This window comes from Crocodylus porosus, unplaced genomic scaffold, assembly GCF_001723895.1.
Source record: "Crocodylus porosus isolate Cpor-Errol unplaced genomic scaffold, CroPor_comp1, whole genome shotgun sequence".
Taxonomy (NCBI): domain Eukaryota; kingdom Metazoa; phylum Chordata; order Crocodylia; family Crocodylidae; genus Crocodylus; species Crocodylus porosus.
Genome location: NW_017728907.1, coordinates 53,623,275 through 53,645,665, shown reverse-complemented (window position 1 = coordinate 53,645,665; position 22,391 = coordinate 53,623,275). Strand labels below are relative to the sequence as shown.

Genomic DNA, 22,391 nt, shown 5'->3' with positions numbered 1-22,391 from the left:
ACATTCAAGTACGCTATATTAAATAATCTCACGTATCCTCTTAATCAGCTTGCCTGCACCAACAAGGGCTCAACATCCAAGATATTCAAGAAGGAAGAGACAGACATGACTGTATTGCATCAAAACTAACTCGGCCTCTCCCTCTGGCCTTCGAGCTCATTGATTCATTACTCTGCTCCTATTATCAAGGGGCTGATAATGTATTATCAGCCTCTTCCACTCTAAGGGAACATCAGCAATAGAAATGGCTGGGCCTAGGATTTTCTGCCACTCAACCCGAGTGTTAGCAGTGATGAGAGCACCGGTGTAAACGTGGTACAGGTGTTTTTACCAGAATCGGATCACGTGGAGGTAAGAAAACCAGAGCCCAGCAGAGGTCCAAAACAGAATTATAGGCAGGCTGAGATACTAGGTTAATAGCAATTAAAAGTGAAGAGTCTTATGTGCAATGAGTTGGCAGGAAAACCAAGTACCTACTGGAAAATCAGCTATGTTGGGAAAAAGCCCACCACAACTGGTCTCCTTGCTGAGCCTGCCAGATTTGGAGCCTTAGAGATTTATTTACTTTCTTATCCCTATGTGCGATCCCTCCAGATCAGAGTAGTGCCAGCACACTTGCGCTGCCTCTATCCAAGGTTTCCCTGGTGTTTGGTTACAGGCAGGAGTGAGACCAGCAAGCCTGCCAGCCAGCATCTGCAATAAATTCCCTTGGAAACAGAGAAAAGACATTTTGTTCCCTGCAAACAGCACTGCAAAAGTACCATCACTTCCTATGCAAAGAAACTGGTAAGTACAGGAGAGCTCAGCTGTCCTCAGCCTTGCTTTTCACACAGCCCAAATTTAGCAAGTAAATTATAACAATGGGCCTGGGAGCTTTTCCAAGTGAACTGGAAGGGGCTGGCTCAGCAGCATGAATTTTGGACACACACGGAAGAAAACACACGCCGTTGGCTCCATTACCTTTAAATGTAGTTTGTACAGAGCGGGGGGAAGATTCTTGGGAACGTACTTGAGGAAGTTGCTGGACATGATCAGTATCTCCACATTGTTAGAGCCATTGAACATGTTATCGGGTAACCCAGCATCCGAAAGTTTGTTGTTATGAAGATACACGGATCTGCCAGAAAGAAAGCAAGCTCAAGTCAGGCAGTGGGGTCTGCTTTCCTAGACTTACCCAGGGCATCCCTCTGGAAACTACATCTCAATCTCATGCCCCCCTTCACCCCCATTTTAGGGGATACACGTATCTATAATTTAAATTTACCCAGGGTGTTCAGAAAACATCTAGACTGACTTATTTACTGAAATGCTGGGGTCCAGCAGATTTCATTGACTGAAGTTGCCATTAGGTGCGTTTATTTGCTAGCAGACTTGTGTTTTTGTGGGCATCTGTACATAAAGAACTCGTGCCAGGACATGTCCATGGGAGTCCGTCATTATAAAAGTTGAAAAATGGAGAAGCATGAAATCCATGGTGAGGAAGCACCTCCATAAGAAGGAGTTCGACCCAAAAGAAATCCATGAGGACAGGTGGCAACACTGACAGATGATATCCCTTCATAAACCACACTAAAACACTAAGCAGCTGACTTCAAGCAAGAGATCAGCAATGAGGATTAGCTAAGGTCAGGATGTCCCTGAGAGATCACCAAAATAAGCAGATGCAGTCCACTAGAGGGTAACAGGTGACCCCTTTGATAAGCTGGACACAAGCTGAGACATGTCACACCACAGCTTCAGTTCCTGCCGTCCTCAGTGAAGACTTGGCCCTGAAAAAAGGGTCAGCAAGGTGAGGCACTAGCTAGGATTTTGTGCACTGATCAGATGAAAACACAACAGTTGCAGAGAGCCTCTGGCACAGTTTCAAGCCAACCCAGAAAAACTCACGAGCAGGATTACGAATCATCATCAGGATGATGCACGATTCACTGCTTTAATCCTGAGATTCAGCAGTATAGCATGTGCACAGTCGTGGTCTCCCAGGGAATTCAAGAAGATGATGCCCATTAGTTAGGTCAAGGAAAGGATAACTGACCTACCTTTCAAAAGGCAAGATCAGAAAATGGAGACTACTATGCTAGCAATCTGCTATGCTTTCCAACCCATCAAAGGAGGTCACTGAAAAGTAGAATCAAGGAATTTCGTTTCCCCTGGACAGTGTATCCCCCCATACACGATCCCAGTCACGGAGACCATAATGAGCACATGAGGCTTTGAACTATTCCCCTTCCAGCCTGTTCACCAGACTTCATTTAATATGGGGGACATGCAGAAGATCTTTATGGGAAGGTTTGTTTTTTTAATAGTAATGAGATGACTGCAGCAGATGAAGAGTCGCTGGACAAACAGGGCAAGGCCTTCCACAAGATGCGCAGTCAAGCTGCGGCTGCGCTGGCTCAAGTGCATAAATGTCAAGTGGGATTACACTGAAATACAAACAAATGGCAGAATCCAATTCATGGTTTTTTAGTTGTCAAGCCATACACTTCCTGGCTATGCCACATGCAACAAGAGAAAGGCTGCCCAACTGAAGCTCTGGGCTGTAATACCCTCTGAAATGTTGAGCTGTTCAAAGTCAAGACTCGAACCTGAATTTCACAAACTCTCTCACCTCAGCAACAGGCTGAACAAAAGCCTACGACCTGTATCCGTTCAAAATCTCTGTCTGGATTTAGCGGTTTGAGCTCAGCTCTGTGTTTGGCTAGAAGGCGAAAGGAATCTACTGGAGTTGTAGCCAAGCCTCAAAACTCCTGGTACGTGGTCAAGGAGACAAGCCCCAAGGTCTGGTTGCAAACCTAAGCGTCTCAAGATTGCAAAGCAGGGCTGTAAATATCTTGAGGAAGAATCATCTCCCTCCTTTCTGTTTCCACAAGGGGTGGAAATAACTCAAAACCAGCTTCCAAATAGCAGCCAAAAGCTGCTGCCAATTTAACGCTGTCATAGCTGCTGCTAAACCTTTAGCTTTGCAGCTGAGAGGCTGAGCGGTGCCAAGAACCGGACTCCTCCCCTCCTGCATGTGCTGGGGAAGGCAGCACAGGCCCCAGCAGCCATTTAGCAGCCCCATGTTTCAATCTGGTGCAAAAATCAAGTTCCTTGCTTAAAACACACACTCCAAGTCTGACTGGTTAATTTTTGGGAAAGGGATGGGTATAGTATGCAAGTAAATACGGCAATTTTTCCCCCACTCACACGTTGGCTCCCAGCAATGACAAAACGTTATCGTTTCACCTTACCTCAGGTTTGGCTTCTGTCCAAATGTGAGCCCATAAATCTTAGTGAGATAGTTGGCTGCAAAATCTGCACTGATCAAGGTATTTGGTAGAAATTTTGGAGCCACAGTTAACTGGAAAACAAATATTAGAAAGAGACTATTTACATGCAGCAAGTGTGGTACTAACCCAAGCTACTTCCAAGCCAGTTTCTTTGAAAAGACAGATAGCCTAGCACAAAGTGTCTAAATAAAAACAGCAACGTTTACCTGTCTTCACTAAATAATCTCTGTAGGAAAAAGGTAGATTCCCACACCCCTCCCCGGTGCTTGGATTGGATCAGAGGAGGGCTGGAAGGGACTTCCAGAGGTCATCTAAATCGAGCCCCCTACCTGAGGCAGGATCAGCCCCATCCAAGCTATTGCACACAAACCATAATCTAAAAACCGGTCTAAGACTACCATCAGCCCTGACACAACACAGCCCTAGCACCATACCCTGCCGCGGGTACAGCAAGGGGACCCACGGCACTCAATATCCTGCTTCTACGAAATGCTGTCAATATACACTCAAAAGATCCCATGCAGAGTCACGCACGCTGCCTGCTACGGAGGAAGGTAAAAAACCCCACAGTTTGTACCAATCTGACCATGGCGTCAAAGTCCTTTCTCAGCCCAAATATTGCGACTGATTTGATGCTGAGTGGAGGGACAAGACCCCCCCGCCCACCCAGGGACTTCTGGTTTTGGTCCCAGCAGGAGCAGAGGCACACCGCAGTCACAATCCCCAGCCCTGGCGATAGCCAACACCCAATGCCCGGGAAGGTTCAAACTCACCCTGGCATGTAGCAAAAAGTAGGGGGTGGGGGCAACCAGAGAAGCCCAAAAGCATGGGAACTACCCCGAGGAGAACACGGGCATCGCTGCGCCTAAATCAGCCCTGCCCAGCGGCTGTCCAACCTCTTCTTGAGCGGCTCCGGTGACGGAGCCCGCAACTTCCCTAGGCCTCTATTCCACGGCCTCGCTATTCTAACCACGGAGACGTTTTGAAGGATGCCCAATCTGAACCTACTCTGCTGCAACTTCAAGCCATTGGTCCACATCCTCCTCTCTGCAGCAATAGAGAAAAAGGTGCTTTCCCTCTTCTTTATGGAAGCTTTTCAAGTCCTTGAAGGCTGCTATCATGTCCCCTCTTAAGCACCTTTTCTGCAAGATGAACATGCCTAGTTCCTTCAGGACTCTCCTCATATGACTTGCTTTCCAAGCCCTTTATCGTCTTTGTTGCCTGCCTGGACCCTCTCTAACTTCTCCATGTCTTTTTTAAAATGTGAAGCCCAGAACTGCACTCAATACTCCTGATGAGGCCTCGCCAGGACTAGCTAGAGAGGCACTATCACCTGCTGTGACTTGCACCTAATGCTTCAACTGATGCATCCCAAAACCACATAGGCTTTTGTTTAAGAAGAAGTCACAAAGAGATGGGAGACTTTCAAGTAGCCACAGGAGCAAGGATCTCATGAATATTATTGTTAGCTCTTATTTATTCGAGTCAAATAACGTGCCGGTGTTTGTGTAGCAAAGAGGTTACACTCCAAACAGAGATTACTGGAGGGTTTCATTCTTTTGACCCAAATGCTCTTCACTATCATCATCAATTACTGGGAAAATATATAAAAGCGATTCTGGGTAAAGCCTGCAGACGGCGAGTGGTAGAAAGGTAGTTAACTATTAAGACAGGTAAGTTCTAAAGAGTAATCTGGTTTATACGATAACCTGGGATCACCAATTTACAGCTACAGACAGGGTCATCGATCTAGAAGCCAAGAGTGCAATTCACATTCATGGGATGGGGGACTGTATTTCAGAAGACGCTGCACTTCAGAAAAAGATTTAAGGATCAAAGTGAAACCACAACTGAACCAAGCCTCTCCTGTGATGCTTTGGTTAAGAAAATCGCTGCAGTCTTTGGCTGGAAAGCTGAACAGAAGAGGGAGGTGTTATCACCCAGGTACACGGCACTATTGACACCGCTACCGGCACAACAACCCCATGCTTTTAAAAAAAAGGATGTTCAAAAAAGAGGTACAAGAATTAAGCCTGCCCTGCACAGACAGACTACAGAAGTTCAGCCTATATTAGGTTATCCAAGAGCAGGCTAAGCCATAACTTGATCACTGTCTAATCACCACTGCGAGGAACTGAGAGCAGAGGGCTCCGTAAGCAGGACACAAAAGGCAGATTAGACGCCATCCACCCGAAGCTGAAGTTAGACGAATTCAAATGAATAATAAAAGGTGCAATGTTTAGGTGAAGCTGGAACGACTTGCTAGGATGGATGAATTCCTTTGTTACTGGAAGCCCTAAAATCAAGAGTGGTTATCTTGCTAAGAGATGCTGTAGCTCAGCTAGAAGCTGTGGCCTGAAACAGAAGTCACGTGCTGCAATTCTGCAGTCTGGGTCACACAAGAAATCATCCTTCTTGATCCCCAATGGCCCCTTCTGGTCTTCAGTGCCTTGAATCTGTGAAAGCTCCTCATACACCATGATCACACCAGTACTTTCCATCAACTTTTGATTTCCACTGGTATAATTATCAGGAGAGCCAGGCCACAGGGTAGACAAGACACATGAGAGCCCAAATTAAGGGATGGCAAGGACTTAAATGTTTTACAAATTACTATTAAAGATGAAGACGTCATGCAGGTTTTGGGGAAGAACAGTTATTTCACCAGAGAGTGGCCTGCCCTTACACTTTACATAAGCAAAGAGAATATTTGAGCTTCTCTCCTTGGTGGCATCAAGCACAGGCGGGTCAGAGGCGGGTTTCTGTCACTTTGTAACATCCCAGACTTGGAATTCAGACTTTTTTTTGAAACTGAAAATAAATCAGATTCATTTTTCTGTAGCTGCCTCCTGTGATAGAGATGCCGGGCTTACCTTGCCTGAAATTGTTCAACGGGCACCCACGCAAGCCGGAAGACACGTCCTAGGGATGTTGCCTCCTCTGAGCCTTTCCCCAATATCACCAAGAATGGGTGACAAGCAGAGACAATTTGCTAGCAACCAAAACTGACGGCACATGGCCTTTAGCTCTATACGCGTCCTCTCCCTTGCTGATCAGATAGGGTGATCATTGGGATGAGTAGATGCAAAGCATCAGGAAAACTGTTTCTACCATGGCATAATTCGCAGAAATCAAATAGGCAGAACATTTGTTTTATGGACAATGGTAGGCTCAAGCCTTCCTCCGAGTGCAGTCAGTTGGGTCAGCTCTCTTATATAAAACACAAGGGTATTGCTTACTCAGGTGGGACACAGAGACATTACACCTGCTGAAAGTGGCACAGGGAGGAACTGGACAGGAGGTTTTCTTCGTTTAAGAAAACAGTTTCTAGCTGCTCTTGGCTTCTTGATGCCTGGCTATCCACCAATCTCCTCGTCTCCCAGGGCTGGTAACAGTCTGTGTCCCAAGTACAGCTCGCCTCAATTATTGGGGATCGTACTGTCGGTGATGGCTGGGAAGATCAGGGGTCTCAGAAGGCATGGCCCGGTACGTCAGAGAGAAACAGGAGGCCTTCTCCCAATCCATTGCATCACTGGATGTCAGCTGCAGCAGGAAGGCCAATGCAGACAGAAGTGACATAGCAAAAACTGTCCCATCATGAGACCTTTCACCCACGAACTTTTAGAGTAAATGGTGGGAACACACACGAGTCAGATATCTGACGACAGACGAGGGGTCCCAGGATCTCTGTGCATGTTGCCAGTGATTCATTAGGTCAGGAACGTCGATACTGTACCTTCCCATCACCCACTGCCTCTTATCCTCTTGATATCAGCTGACATCAGAAAAATACGGCTGCTCCCAAAAGCCTATAAAACAAATTATTCTGATGCTTAGCATGTTCCACTCATCTGCCTCGAGCACATTAGAAGCCTGGCCAGAAAAAGGACAGACCTCTGAAGAGAAATCCCATGTTCTTACTAGAAACGGGAAATACGTTCAGTAGAGGGTACATTGCTGTTCTGCTTTTCACCTGCTATCACCATCGCTTATCCACAAATCCTCCTTCCAGCCATGTGCTCATCTCCCAGATGTTGCCCATTAGAGGGGGGGGAGGGAAAAAAAAATTGCTCTCAGTGCAGAAGCTGCTGTGGAGTGACATCAGAGGGTTCGGCTCGAGACACGTTTGCTATATCTGCTTCTGCGGAGAGTGCTGAACTTGCCAAACCTTTTGCCGCTTCCAGGGGAGTTCAGAGGATGGATGGTGTACTGGATGTACTGTTTTGGGGCGGATGCTATAGCAATGAATGACGATTTCAACAGGTTTGATCTTTGGAGGACTAATGCTGGGGTTTTCATAAAGTTAAGCAGATTCAGTCCTAAGACGACCCGTATTTTACTCGTCTAAACAACAATAGACTGACTTCCAAAAGTTTTTTTTTTTTTTTTTTTTTTTTGAAGCCTTGTTGCTGGACTCCCGTCTATGCTGCAGATTTCTTTTCTCCATGGTTAACTGCCAGATTAACCAATAAACCCCACACGCCACCATACAAACCTGTTTCCAGGGTTTGGAATCAGTTTCCTATTTGTCTGCTACAGCCCTGGGCAAAAGCAGCAATGAGCTGGGTCCAGCAAAGCCCATAATACCAGTGTCAATATTAGGATAGTTAGAACTTCTCAGCAACAAGAGGCTGATGATGAGCTTAGAGCAGTCAATACAGTAGCTTAGTACCTGCCCCGTGTTTTAGCAGACGAGGTTTTAATTATAAACGTGGCTTGCGCTAGATGCCCGTGGCCGAAACCTGGCGTGGAGGTTCTTGAGGCACTTAAAGGAAATCCGTACGAGCTATTTACCTTCAGGACAGCAAGATTGAACCTATGAGATCTTCTGTCTCCCCGACTTTGGCAATTTAAAAAAAAAAAATGCACCTTGCTGATCTAGCTATATCTGAAGCTATCAGAGTCAAAGCAAGGTAGCATCAAGATAATCCACAAAGTGAGAAGTAAACTACCAGCAAATCCCTGCTCTCCTCCAGACACCACAGTTGGTTGATTGCAATGTGTCCCAGTGCAGCAGGGATTCAGCTCAAAGCCAATCCGGTTTGTCCTGGCTCAAGTCTTATGAAGAAATGTGTGATTTTTTTAGGTCAATAACTTCTCACTATAACTGCTTCTGACATTCGCTGAAATCTGCATTTTTCTCTTGGATACGTCTCTCCCTGCAGTAGTGTCAGGAAAAACCAAGCGCTGGTTTGTCACACAGGGAAAAACTGGAGTACAAACTTTTGGAATATTAATCACAGTCTGGCTTGATCTTTTTCATGGCGCTGCTCACTGCCAAGACTGTTACATGGAAATGATGTTAGGAAGGGAAGGAGAGAACATGAAGTTACTGTACTAAGGAGCAGGTCCAGGTCTCGGTCATACCAGGGTAATTCCAGATGGAAAGTCACAGGAGTCATTCTGGATTTGTCCTGGCGCACCTGAGACCAAGAATCTGGCCATCCGCATGCAAGTTAAAGGCCAAAGGGTCACAGGTATTTATATAGAGAAATTAAATGAATTAAAAATGCAACTTGGTCTCCACCTTCACAACTGAGCTTTCCTTTTTCTCCACTGACTTTTCTCAGGCATGACAGGTCCTCCCATAGCAAGTAATTTGCGGGATTCACTAAAAAAAAACAAAAAACCCCACCTTAACGAGCACAAGCAAGGGTTTCTGGTGACATGTTTTATTGGAGTAATTGTATAGCTGGGAAAGAGATTAGATGATCTTTCAGGGACAAAGTATTCTTCCTCTCTCCAAACCCTGCAACAAAACACAACCCCCTTAAGAGCTGGGTGACTTGAAGGCATTTCCATCCCTGTTAGAAAAGTCGTACTTCTTCACTGCCCTCTACCATGGGTCATCAGCTGGGCAAGGACTTGGGATCTTTGCTGCTTAAAAGAAAGACGTCCCTTTAGCTGAAAAAGTAACTGAATTAGCTGCTAGCAAGAGTAGACACTTACCAGTAACTTCTGATGCCAACCCACTAAAGGAGTGTGATACAAAGACAGGGAAGCAGTGGGGTACACCAGCACGGTCCCAAAATCTCAGTAGAACCAGCTCATTTCTAAGACACATTTACATTCGCTCCATAGTCCTCCAGACCCACTGGCCCAGTGGGGAGGGGACAGTTTTCAGTGAAGTGCAAATGGAGAAAGCTGTGGCAGTTTCCACTCCTCGCTGTTCGTCATACACCGCTGTTTCTCACCGCCATTACCCACGCTGAAATCGCACACCCAGGAGGACCCATGTGCCTCAGCACAATACTAAAGTCATATAAAATACTCAAATCTTTTTTACAGTCGTCACATTCTTAAATTACACCGGAGAGCAGCTTCGAAACCCCTCTTACCTTATTGTTCGCAAGGTACAAGTAATTCAGGTTCTCCAGATGTTCAAATGACTCCTCTGGAAGCCCTTCAAACAACAGGAATGATTTACAGTCAACAACACCCTTTCTGAGTGAGAATATTACAGGGGCTGGGTGTTTCCCAAAAGATATCTATAATGTAAGTTGTAAGTATTGCTCAGTGCAACTGAAACGACCCAACTCATGCATTTTTATTATTATTATTTTTATAAAAGGTCAAGAAAGTTCTGTCAAGGAACTAGAAAAACAACGAGCATGTTTGGCCTTTGGTAACAGGAGTGATGATGCTGAGAGAGACAGTGTATAATCAGGTGTTAGATTAGTTGTTGCACAAAATATATTGCAGCTACACAGAGCATCCACACTGCCTGGGAAGAATGGACAGGAGTCATATATGAACTCTCTTTCCCCTTCCCAGAAATCTTTTACAACACTGGTGCTTATAACCTTTTTGCCCAGCAGGACAGATGAGCAGTGCCCAGACCATCTGCAGGCAAAATTGGGCCGGTAATCCTGATCCGATACCCGGAGCAGATATAGCAGAGCCCCATCCAGTCATGCAGAGGGGGCCAGGGGACACCTCGGTTCTGACCCACCGCATGGAGCTTGGGGTTTGGGAATTTGGCAGGGGAGGGTGGCTGTATTAATTGTCACCACTTCCCCACCGCCACGTATCCCAACCTGTGGTGAGCCCCATGAGCCAGATGCAATGGCTTTGTGGGCTGCATGTGGCCCACTGGCCAGAGGTTGAGCACCTGTTTTATGGAGTACATGGGTAAATTATTCCTTAGAATAATTCTTTCCACAAAGAAAAATGCACATCGTGACACAGCTGTTCCACCCCCCTCTTTAGCCTTGCTCTGTGCTGGGAGGCTTCACCCCCACTGTAGCCTGGGGCACTGAGCACCACCCAGCCCAGACAGTAGGAGCTGCTCCAGGGCAGGGCTGGGGCCATACCCCAGGCTGCAGAGTGCAGAAAGCCTGCCGGTGGGAGGGACAGGGGCAGGCAGGGGAGCAGAAGCTGCATGCGGGAAGGTAGTAGGGTGGGAAGAGGTGGCAGAGGGCAGCTGGCAGCATGCAGAGGTGGGGGTGGGAAGCTGCAGCCCCAATCCCAGGTAGGGACTGCAGCCTGAGCCACAGCACCTGCCTGCTCCCCCCTCCCTCCCCAACCACCTTTATACTTGATTTTAAGACAAGGGGATTTTCTCCCCATGTTAAGTGGGCGCGGAGAGAGGGTTTTCATCTTAGACTTGAGTATATACAGTATTATTTCATTTGCTGTGTGTTATCAGAGTATAATGGAGCCATGTTTTCAATCACGTCAGTTCAACCTGCTGAAAAGCAACCTCCTTTGAACGTCAGGATGCATGTCATAGGCAGGGGAACACACCGGCCAGCAACAAGAACAGCTCCTGAACTGCACGCCGTCACAGGCCCACAGGCAGAAACGCTCTGGAGGAGTCTCCGGCTCCTCCGTAGGCAGGTGGGAGGTGGGGGAAGGCCACATGAAATGGTCTGGGGGCCAGAGACCAAGCAGGAATAAATGCCTAGGGAAGCTGCGGACTCTCCATCACCGGAGGTGTTCAAGAAGAGGTTGGACAACCACCGGTCAGGGATGATCTAGGCGTAGCTACGCCTGTGTTCTTCTATGGGCTGTTCCCATGCTTCTGGGCTTTGCTGATTGCCCCCACACTGCTCTGTCCGCTACATGCGGCAGGATGTTTTTAAGCCTCCTGCAAAGGCATTGTATGCTGGCTGCAGCCCAGGCTGGGGATTGCGACTGGGGGGTCCCAATACTCCTGCTAGGACCAAAGCCAGAAGTTCCTGGCTGGGGGTGGGGGGGGGGGTCTTACCTTTCCTCCACTCACAGTCAGACCAAATCACCATAGTTGAGGTCAGGAAGGAAATTTTACCCCATGGTCAGATTGGGGTGGACTGTGGGGCTTGTTGCCTTCCTCTTTAGCAGGGCATGGCCCACTACTTGGGCCTTCTTGAGTATCTACTGACAACATTTCATAGAAGCAGGACACTGGCTGCTGCGATTCCTCTGCTTTACCTGTGGCAGGGTAGGGTGTTAGGTCTGTGTTGCACCAGGGTTAACAGTCATTTCATGTGAGTTTTAGATTATGGGTTTATAGGATGGTTGGGATAGGGTTGAACTAAATGACCTCTGGAGGTCCCTTCCAGCTCCACTTCTCTCCGATTCTGCGGCGCGGTCCCTGGTGGAGGGTTTGGCCGAGACCCCAAGAGATGTTCACAGGAATATTTATGAGGGTTAGCACACAAGGAAATGATTTTGTCAGTTTTGTTTTACCACATACCATTGTCAAAGCATTTGATCACTTCTTTTTTTATTCTATTTGTTCTTCTTTGTAATAAACCCTTCTGGTTTCCTGTTACTTTACTGAAGTACCTGTAGTAAATCATGATTCCTGAGCAAATTAATAAGCTGGGCATACCCATTCAGCAGAGAGGGGGACCAATACACTTACACAAACCCAGAGTATAGCTTTGGGAACACACTGGCACCCCAGGGTTGTGTCACACACACACACACACACACACCCCACCCCTCTGTCACAAGAATTTTCCCCAGATACTTTCCCTCGTCCTTGGAGAATTTGGCCTTTTCTGTGTTAATTAAATGACATGTTTCTATAATAAATGCGCGAGTTATGCAGCAAAACTCACAGCAATTAAAGCAGGTTGAGAGAGGTTGGGACCCATGTTACTTTTAAGGTAAATGATATGGCTCCAGTGGCTTTGAGCAAACTAGACCTAGGATCAAATGAACCAAACTGAACAGAAGCGAAGGGGCAAGTTAAGAGGCTGGCCTGGTGGCAGGAAACTTGCTCAGCACGCAGACATCCCTGGCTTTCCATCACATTGCAGAGGGGAACCTGAGGGATTGAGGAGAGCTGCCTGGACTCGTGGCTGCCATGACAGTATGCAGCGTGGCTGCCAGGTCTCCTCCCCTGGTTCAGCGGGGCTGCATTTTTGTGTCCTGAGTATTGTTTCAGATGATGAAGTGCCTCCACATTTTGTGCAATGGCCAAAGGACAGATGCAGCTCACCAGTCATTCCAGGCATTTCTAAACACTCAAGTACACCCACCGGTCCTCGCACCTCCTGCTTGCGAGCGCCAGCAGGGTTATTATATAAGCTCATGCTGCAGTGCCTGGAAGCAACAAGGTCAATGGCTCCTCTCCCCTCTGCTCTCAGGGTTTCACGCTTACCTTTCGACGTGAGCCTGTTGTTCTGCAAATTGAGTGTTTCTAGCCTGTAAAGACGAGCAAGCTCTTCTGGAGAGATTTCTTCCAGTTGGTTATTCTAGGAAAAAGGGAGAACAGTATTGATCATCAGCTAAGTAATCCAAGAAATCTCCCAACCAAACCCCAGGCTTTGAACCTTGGGAAAGTCTGGATCTGGATCCAAATGTCAGGAAAGGCCCTTTCTCTACAATGGGCCAGGCTCATACCCTGAATCCAAAGCACGTGAACATACAGTGTTCCTGTGCACAGCGGGGTTTGAAAACCTGGATGAATTTTTACAGCTTGGGCTCTTCTCTAATAATAGCCAAGTCTGTTCTGGTTACTCATAAGGAGCAGGTTATAGTAAAGCTTTGGCCACCATAAGCAACAGACCTTGTGGAAAAGCAGAAGGACCCCTGTAAGGCTGGCCTTGTGGAGCCTCAGAATTGCCTCGCAATGAATTTTCTCCCGATAAGACACGATCGCTTTATAAGCAAACACAGGATTTGCTAAGTGCAAACTCAGTGGGATCTGCACATCAAGCAGGTTCTGATCCGTGACACCCTCCCCCTGACAGCCAGCCTGTCATCAGGCTTTCATTATAACAATTCCCTGAAACTGCACAAGGCTGAAAATCATCCATATCATTAGCCACCATGTATACTATAGAGGAGCTTAGAGGCCTGGTCAGCATGGGGGACCCTCTGTGCTAGGAGCTGTACAAATAGACATATATAGAAGCGACCGTCTCCGCTTCAAAGAGCACGCAGCGTGGAACCAGCCTCCCATCTAGCGGGCGAAACAAGAGTGAAAGGTCTGCTTTTGACAGGAGGGTAAGTGGCTGCGACTGGAGCACAGCAGGAACAGGCCTGTTAAGCAAGAAGGTACCAATTTGTATTACAGGTTTTCTGACTGTGGCTGCACTTTGAATGACAGCTCTGAATTACCTGTTGCAAACTACCTGCTCCACCTACGTACCATCAGTGGCACTTACCAAAGAATAGCTCATGAAAGGCCTTGGGACACGTTCTAAATGAGGGTAAAACGTGGAACCGCTTTAGATCAGGGGCATCAAACTTCTCTGGCCCTGTGGGCCCACTCCATGGGCTAGACAAGTGGTAGGGGGCTGACCCGCAGGCCGGACTGGGCTCGCAGACCTGGGCATCCAATCTGGCCAGTCTAGGATTGCACCACATGCTGCCTGCTCTGGCCTAAATTGGGAAGTGAGGTGTATGTAGTGCCTGCTCCAGCTGGTTCAGGGTGGATGCCATATGCAGTGCAGGTCCTAGACTGGCTGCAGCTGGCATCACCTATGGCACAGGTGCCGGATCTGGCATGTGGGGGACCCACAGAGCCCCATCCCCTGCAGGCCAGACCCGATGCCTGCTCTGGTTGATGCAGGACTGTGTTGCATGCAGTGCCTGCTCCAGGACCCAAGCAGTACCTGTCCTGAACCAGCTGTAGCCATCTCCATGTGCAGCAGTCTCAGGCCGGCCAGAGCAGGCACTGAAAGTGCTGAATCCTGCATATGGAGGAGGGCCCAGACTGGCACACACAGGGACAGCAGTGGGGGCCAGGTGACATGGCTGCATGGATCCAGTCCATCCCGCAGGCTGCATCTTTGACACCCCTGTTTTAGATGCACACTGCTGTACTAGAGAACTGAACCTGGCTCTCTTCCTCCAATAGAAGAGTGTAATAATTATGGATATATTCCCCAGGGCTGGCACTGCACAACACTTTAAAGCTGACGAATGACCAACAATCCAACTATAGCCTTATGGGGAGCAACAGCTTCACCCTGGGGTTGAGAGAAGAAAGGAACGGTCTTAGTGATATGGACCTTAGTCAGGAGTGATTTACACTGGCTTTAATCACTTTGTCTCGTGCACAGATGCCTTGTTCTGCCAGAATCCTCATGTAGTAGATAAAAGATGCATTTAGTAGCAGCAGCATGGCAAACTGCAGTACAGCCTCAGCTGGGAAAGATGAATCAACTGACAGGACACCGTCGCTTGAGTCCTCTAAGTGAAGTTTGGGCTCTCTGCCCACACACACACACACACACCCCCCCTTGCCTGGACGAACAGGCTATTCAGTAGAAAGGCGAGTTCACTACATGTACAGCCTTGCAAATAAAGTGACCTGACAAAATTACCTCCTGGTTGCACCGGGCTGGGATAGAGGCCAGCATTAGCTGTCTGACTTGCGAGTGCCTTGCCAGAGGAACTGGTGTTTGAACTCCTGCAAGTTTTTTCTAAGTGCATCATCTGGTTCATGACTTTCCTTTGCTTCCAGCCACCCTTTGGCACACAGACGGGGGCTGGAGGGAAGTTTGGGGCTGCAGCTTGGAACCTGTAGGTGACCAGCTGCCCCCATTTCTGGTATTTCAGTTAACACATGATAAAATTGCTTGACAGCTACTGGGGACGATTTATATTAGGGATGAATCCTGCAAACATCCTCCAAAAGGAAGGTCAACACTAAGAGCCTTCAGTAAACAATACTTCTTATTTGGAATAAAACTCTCCTCTCAGAGCCATAAGGAAAGTCTCAGCTCTAACCACTTGCTCCCTGCATACAATCCGATCCCTGGGGAGAGCTAAGGTCATAGCAGAGCTCAATGTTCTCCTTTACCTGTCCAAGAGAAGCAGCCATTTTAAAAATAAATTCACGTGAAGTTAATGTGATTAAGATTAGTCAGGCACAGCTTCTCTCTGCTGCTAAGATCCCTGAGCCAAGAGGGCAGAAGAAGAAACAGGAAGGACAGCTAGGGACAGGGCAAAAGCAGCACCTGGATAGTGGAGTGGGCTGACACTGGCATTCAGTGGACTGCCAAGGCGCAACCCTCAAGATTGTGCTGCCCTCAGCCACAGCCCAGATGGGCCTTTTGACACCGAGCAAGAGCAAGAACATAGGGTTGCTCTGGCCACCCATCCTCCCTGCTCTCAGCCAGGCCCAGAGCATCCGAGCGCCCTGCAGCTGGGATGCAAAGAAGCAAAAAAGGATGATGCTGAAAAACAGCCCCTGGCAGGTTTGTAACCCAACCTGCTGGGTACTCTCTTACCTGCAGCGAAAGGTGGTTCGTTAACTCTGGTACGTTCATGGGGAATTCTTTGAGATCAATCCCTCCACAGTCCACAACTCCTTCCTGAGTGCAGCGGCAGTCTTTAGGGCAGTCAAGAGCTGGGAAATTAGGATCTGGATTCAGCAATCTGGATGAATTTTCCAGAAATTCGTTGTCTTCGTCATTCTGACTGTGGATCACATGGGAGCTAGAGACCAACAGCCATAGCACCAGCAGAAAGCTGCTGCCTGGGAGCATTTCCCCTGAAACCAAACAGAAAGCATAGGGAGCTGGGTGTCAGCCCAACACAACACAGCTCAGACTGCTTGGAGTCACAGGCACGACGGGCCGTTTGTAGGAGACAAGCAAAACAACCTCATTATGCTGGGATGACTGCCGAGGGGTGATCCTCCCAGCTAGCACCTTGGCCTCACGTGCCGTCCAGCCGGCAGAGCAAACTTCTCCGCGCGCTCCAGGCGCCAGCCCCAGCTTTAGAAACTCCACACCTCTCTAGTGTTACTGCCAAAGGGCATCATGGCCATTTTATTTGTCTCATAATTAGAGACCTACTTAATTCGCGGTTTCATGGAAACCATGAAAACTGGCAATATCTGCGACAGCCGGGAAATATTCCATCGGCTGCCATTTCCCATGACGTCAACCCAAAAAAGGAAAAACTCCAGCACATTATTCATATACATTTTGCTGTTTTAGAGTCTCCCAATCCTTACCACAATACTTTGATAGTGTGGCAATCCCCGCAGCCACCCTCACGTGCTTGAGGCCTACTGACTGCCTGTGGTGATGGCAGGGCCCCTCCGCCAAGTAGCAATCGGTGGCAAGGGGCAGGGCCACCGGGAAATGCCTGAGAAATTGGCCAAGCATGCTATGGGCAAGCTGTAACAATGGCTTTGTTTTGCCACGAGTGCAGTAGGTCCCTACTCATAATGGTTTACAGCAGAGCCTGCCAGACCCGTGTTTCACTGTGCAGAAATGCGTGGAGAGCATAAGCACAGATACCCAAGTGCTGCAGGAAGCAACTGTTAAGAGTGCCACCAAGAGAAAGCCCTTTGTGAATCACCGGTCCTACCAAATCCAGAACGATGCTACACCTTGAATATCATCTGCCGGCACTGTATTCCCTAGTGACACCTAGCGCAGCCCTCTCTGCCAGACGCTGAATACTCTTCGTTGACACTGACCCTAGGCCCCCTCCCACTCACTGTTGGGGTAGCATTTAAGTTTCCTCTAACTGACCCATTCGCCATAGTGTCTGAGGACCTCAGTCTGATGTATTACCCTCATCACACCCCCCCCACCCCCCAAGGTAGGGAAATGCTGCTAATCCACATGGGAAGCCAAAGGCACCAGGACACTACCACTGTACTAATGTGAGAACCCCTCGTTAGTGCTCCAGTGTCCCTAGCATGGATCTACAGGTCCTTGGTAGCATCGGCTGAACTAGGCCTGGCTACTGAACTAGCTTACTCCCTTTCACAAACAGAGAAACATCAGATGACCAGGGAGATTTATATACAGCTTATGTAACATCAGTCTTATGCAACCATCGATCATAATGTTCCACCCAGTTTTGCATGGGGAAGTCACTGCCCTTCATTACATGCACCTCACTTAATGTAAATGCGGTGTACTGGAAAAGGATAACTCAGCACCGAGATGGGCCTCACTTGGGGGCTGTTTAAAGTGTCCCGAGTTGCAATAAATCTTGACCTCCTGAAAAAACGATACGCCTGGACCTTACGTTGCTTTTGGCAAGCAGTGCTGAGCTGAACCCGAATGCCTTGGCTAATGTTCAACTTTGATCTTTCTGGCTGCAGGTTGGAATAACGCAAACAGAAGTTAAATCTCTCTCGAACGGGCCAAGTGGCCCAGGCCCAGCTCCCCTGCCTCACTCAGTGCTTCTCAGGTTTCACAGAGGGGGATTTGCAGTAATACAGCTGCTAGTGGCTTGTGTTTTATCCCTTCCCTGTCTCGTAGTGCTGCAGAAAAAAAAATAAATCAGCATTGTGACCCATCAGTGTGATCTAGACTCTACCATGCAACTCAAAGCAGCTCCAAGTAGGAGAAATCATGGAACAGCTTTTCTGGGATGGTTCATATTTAGACCAGTCTTGCAAGATGGACTCTTGATCTTAAAATGGCACAAATACCCCATTCATCTCTGACAAATACTGCTTCTCCTTTGCATTTAGAAACAAAAACCTCTCCACTGATGTGAACTGCAGAGCCCTGGGGATAATCAGTGGAAGCGTGCTGCCTTGCACCAACTTGGAACCTGGCTCCCTATCTCCTACATACTCTGAGCGCCCAAGCAGCCGGATCCTGTTCTCAGTACAAGTTCACTGAATTGCTTGAAGTTGCTCTTGATTTCCTCTTGTTAAGAGCAGAAGATGGAGTGGCCTAGTGGGTAGAGCCCTGGACTGTGACTCAGGAGATTTAACTTCAATCCCTGACTTCGCAGATGACCTGCTGGCTGGCTCCAAGCAAGTGATTTTGCCTCCATGCATCTCTGCTTCCCTCTCAGTAGAAGTCCATGTTAAATGATAGCGGTCTCCTTTATAAGCACTTTGAGCCCCACTGCTGCAAAGGAGCGGCTCCTACAGTGCGTGGGGTCAGACAACCTCTGAAATCAGTTATGCCGTTGCCCTCACTCACTGAATTATTACCTATTTCTCTTCAAACATGCAAAAGCTGAAGTGCGGCACCTGCTGATTGACTTCCAATCGTTAGGTGTTTTTACGATAGCCAGATAGACATACACACACGTTTCCGCATGTGCATACATATGCACTCTTTTTTTTTTTTTTTTAAGCCAATGACAAGAAGTTGAAAGTTTCAAACATGGACCAAAGGCAGCCCTGGCCTAGGTATACTGATGGCACTGCAGCAGCACCCACTGATCCTAGAGCTAGTCTGGGCTCTAGTTCTGGGACTAGAAATTTTGGCTGGCTAACATTGTAGGGAGACAGTTGAATAAAGACTAAAAAGAGCTGTTAGCATGAAATTTGGTATCCTATTCTAACATGCGAGAAGAAATCTCACACTGCTGCCATCAATATGTGCTCTTCTGCAGCTGGGCCTTTGAAGTGAGAGTTGCTGTGGTGCCACAGAGACACTCTGGGTAAGGAAACATCTGCTTGCAGCTGGAGCACAGGCAATAAATCCTGGAATGATTTTGACTTCTCCGAGTTCAAAGAAAGCTTGAAGAAACGAACTCCATTTAAGCTCAAGCTCAGTCCGTTCACAAAGAGCCCGATCCAACCCCATAGTTTCCTATGAGTCTGATCCAACATGCACAGAAATCATTTAAAAGATCTTAATGATCTTCAATAGACTTGGGACCGGGCCCTACAGCAAAGAATAAACTTCCAGTTATGCTGGGAGCTGATGCAGCATTTCTCCCAGCTGCAGCTTCCCCATTTCACTGTGCGAGACCCCTCTCAGGACCAGCATTCACTCCACCGCGCCGCAGCGACTCTGACACTGCAGCACCAGAAGCACAAGTCGCAAGCACAGGGACATTTCAAGAGTTGCTCTGTACCCTACAAAGATGAGACTGATCTGAACTACACAAACCTGCTCGCTGTATTCTACCCACAACTCAACCTGCTCGCTATCCAGAGGACTCTGTTTAGAAAAAGCCAACCACATCAGTAATCATTTATTTTCAAAATCAGCGGGTTGTTGGAATTTATTACTTGCACTGAATTCATGTTACATACACTAAGGACTGGAGCCAAAAGGCTGCTCAGTCTCCCAGAATCAGGGTGTTACAAAATAAAAGCACTGAAAAAAAAACCAAACACTCACCTTTGTTGACAGAGCTCAAATGAATGGAGAAAAGCATCTCTTGCCCAGAAAGGCTCCCTCAACTCATGCCATGTCAGCTACACGCTCTGAGTGCAGAATGATTTCCCCCTTTCCCAAGTCCGATCCTTTCCAGATGTGAGCAGCAAAACTAGAGACAGAAATAGGCAACCCTCTACCAAAGAGAATTTCCTGTGCTTTCCAGTGAAATCGGAGAGGAATTTTCCAAAGTCACCATATGGGAAAATGTGAGCGGAGAGGAGGAGTAAGGCAGCTATAGCCCGAACATAAAGACTTGGGCAAAAAACAACCTCCACTCTCTTTTGTCAACACACTTTGCAAGACCCATGAGAGATGCCAGAAAGGGGAGCGTGCTGGAGCCGGCGGAAGGGAAGTGCAGACTGCCTGCTCCAGCCTTCTCCGTACAATATTTACATTTGTGCTGCAACGTCCTTCTTCTTCTCGCTTTCTTTTTAGCAGCTTGTCAGATTCTGGATTCTGGCCCCCTCCCCTCCTCTCCCCCCGTTGGGGCTGGCAGACGTTACCGAGAAGCAGACAGCTTGTCAGTTCTTCCCATTTCCCTCTCCCCTCTTCAACTGATCTTCAGGGACCAGAAATAACCCGCAAAATCCCAAATGCCTTGGGGCCGTCTAGAATCGGAGCCAAGTCACCCTAGTTCATCTTGCCCTCCACCCCGCAGCCCAGTACTGCACCACTCCTCAGAGTCAGGAACACTACATTTCCCGTGCGTGCTCCCGGGGCAGGAGGGAGATGGGCTTGCTGCATCTAACGGGGTTGAGTCCCAAGTGCAGCCGCATTTCTAAGTGGCACAAGGGCTTTTTCTTCCGTTTGCAGTTGGAAGGGGTTGCATTACCAAGAGCCTCAAATGGGAAACCACCTGTTGTGCAAACACCCTGCTGTACCCCACACCGTACCTGTGAGAAAGCACTTCCTGGGTCCCTGCCGTGCTCCAAAAGAAGAGACACCAGCTGTCACGTCCCAGCACCAGCAAAGCAATTTGGTTGCTTTCTCGCCCTCTTCCTCATCGGCTGGAGTGCAGCCACCTCTGGACCACGCGCAGGTTCCCAAAAGTCAACATGGGAAGTGTATGGTTTTGTTTAAAAGAAAAATTGGCTGCTTTGTGTGAAATGATTCAGAGATCCAGGATTAATTCCGTGCTCCCCACCCTCCTCCTCATCCCCCTGAGATACGACATGGCGCTCAGACCACACACAAAGGCAACAGGCAGCGGAAGATGATAGCAGTGGGGTGTGGTGCTGGATGTCAGAGGCGCAGGCTGCCCCAGCTTGGGAGAGTGGTGAAGGTGGCAGTGACTAGTGCAGTGCATTCACCAGTCCAGAAAAGGACACAAGGGAAAGAGGCAGGACTCGCCTGCTTTGGGAGACTTTTTTTTTTCTGAGCTTTGTACGCCTTTTAATAAACAGTCATCCTTTATTCTTCAACAGCATTTCCACCTATCCTTCCCAAGTGCTCAACAGAAGACATCATGATTGTGCCCACTGCACAGAGGAAGAAACCAAGGCACAGAGAGGAGAAGCAATTCTCAGATCCCCACACTGGCCAGTGCAGATCCAGGAATAGGCTGCAGGCCTCCAGCTGTCTAGCCTAGTGCTATATCCACTAGGAAATGCTACCTCTGAACGAGGGCAATTGCTTTAAGTTTCTTACTGTCTAAATAGAGGAACACTCCACCACACGCCCTCCCTAGACCCAGTCCTAGTTTCTTTTCACTTTTAACACCAGCATCTACTAGACCAGCAGGGGCCAACCTTTTTAAACCCCACGCCCTCCCCAGGTGTCACTTTGATCCCCTTTTCCTGCCTGGTCTGCTGCTCTGCACTATCTGCCACTGTACAATGTTCCACACAAAGGCTGCCCATGCCACAAGCTGGTCACCCCTGTACTAAACATATCCCTCTAAAAAAAGGGTTTTAAGCAGACTTAAGTCAACACGATAAGGCAGGTGCAAGCTAAATGGATGGGCAAGGTTCAAATGACCTTCTCTACCTTGGTTACTGGAGGCCGTGGTGCTGGGCACTGTACAGCTGCCTCAATTAAAGGACACCTCTTCCAACAGCTCACGCCTAGAGCTAAGGAGTACTGGCACAAGACGTTCCCAGCCAGACTAATGCTAGCATAGCCTCCTCCCACGTGAGAGTCAGAGTGGATCAAAAACAGCATCTTTGACTTGGAAAGCTTTGAGATGACATTGAGATGTTGCTCCAATCCCTTCTTCAGACAGCAGGGGGGGCAGCAGAAGGGGGTGTTTAGGCAGTTGATTTTTGATAGGAAACATCAGAAGACAAACAACAGCTACTGTAGCTTGCATTTTTCCAGCAAGTCAGTGTTTTTGAGAAGCGCATGGACTGGAGAAAGACCTGGGATGGATCCTCCCTCATCCCTGGTCCCCGATTGCTAGCAAAAGCATTCAAGTGGTAAAAGGGGCCCCAAATCTCCACTGCTCGTCACAGAAGGGCTCTGTTCTTCAGCCCAAACACTGGGGAAAGCAGGCATAAATCTGTAAGGGGTATGTCACTTGCAGCACAGTGCTATGGAAATCCTATCCTTGGAGAGGCTCACAAGGCACCCCCAGTAT

General features: G+C 48.1%; 1 protein-coding gene across 1 annotated transcript in view; it reads right to left on the bottom strand.

Moving 5' to 3' along the window:
• PODN (podocan) overlaps positions 1-20,401 on the bottom strand; it is a 68,459-nt gene extending 48,058 nt beyond the window's left edge. The window contains exons 1-6 of the mRNA XM_019531446.1: positions 19,778-20,401; positions 15,947-16,209; positions 12,865-12,958; positions 9,611-9,675; positions 3,234-3,343; positions 961-1,117 (exon numbers count right to left, since the gene is read on the bottom strand). Coding sequence (XP_019386991.1) covers positions 961-1,117; positions 3,234-3,343; positions 9,611-9,675; positions 12,865-12,958; positions 15,947-16,209; positions 19,778-19,814 — 726 coding nt within the window. The 5' untranslated portion in view covers positions 19,815-20,401. The remainder of the gene's footprint in view (positions 1-960; positions 1,118-3,233; positions 3,344-9,610; positions 9,676-12,864; positions 12,959-15,946; positions 16,210-19,777) is intronic.
• Positions 20,402-22,391: the final 1,990 nt, after the last annotated feature.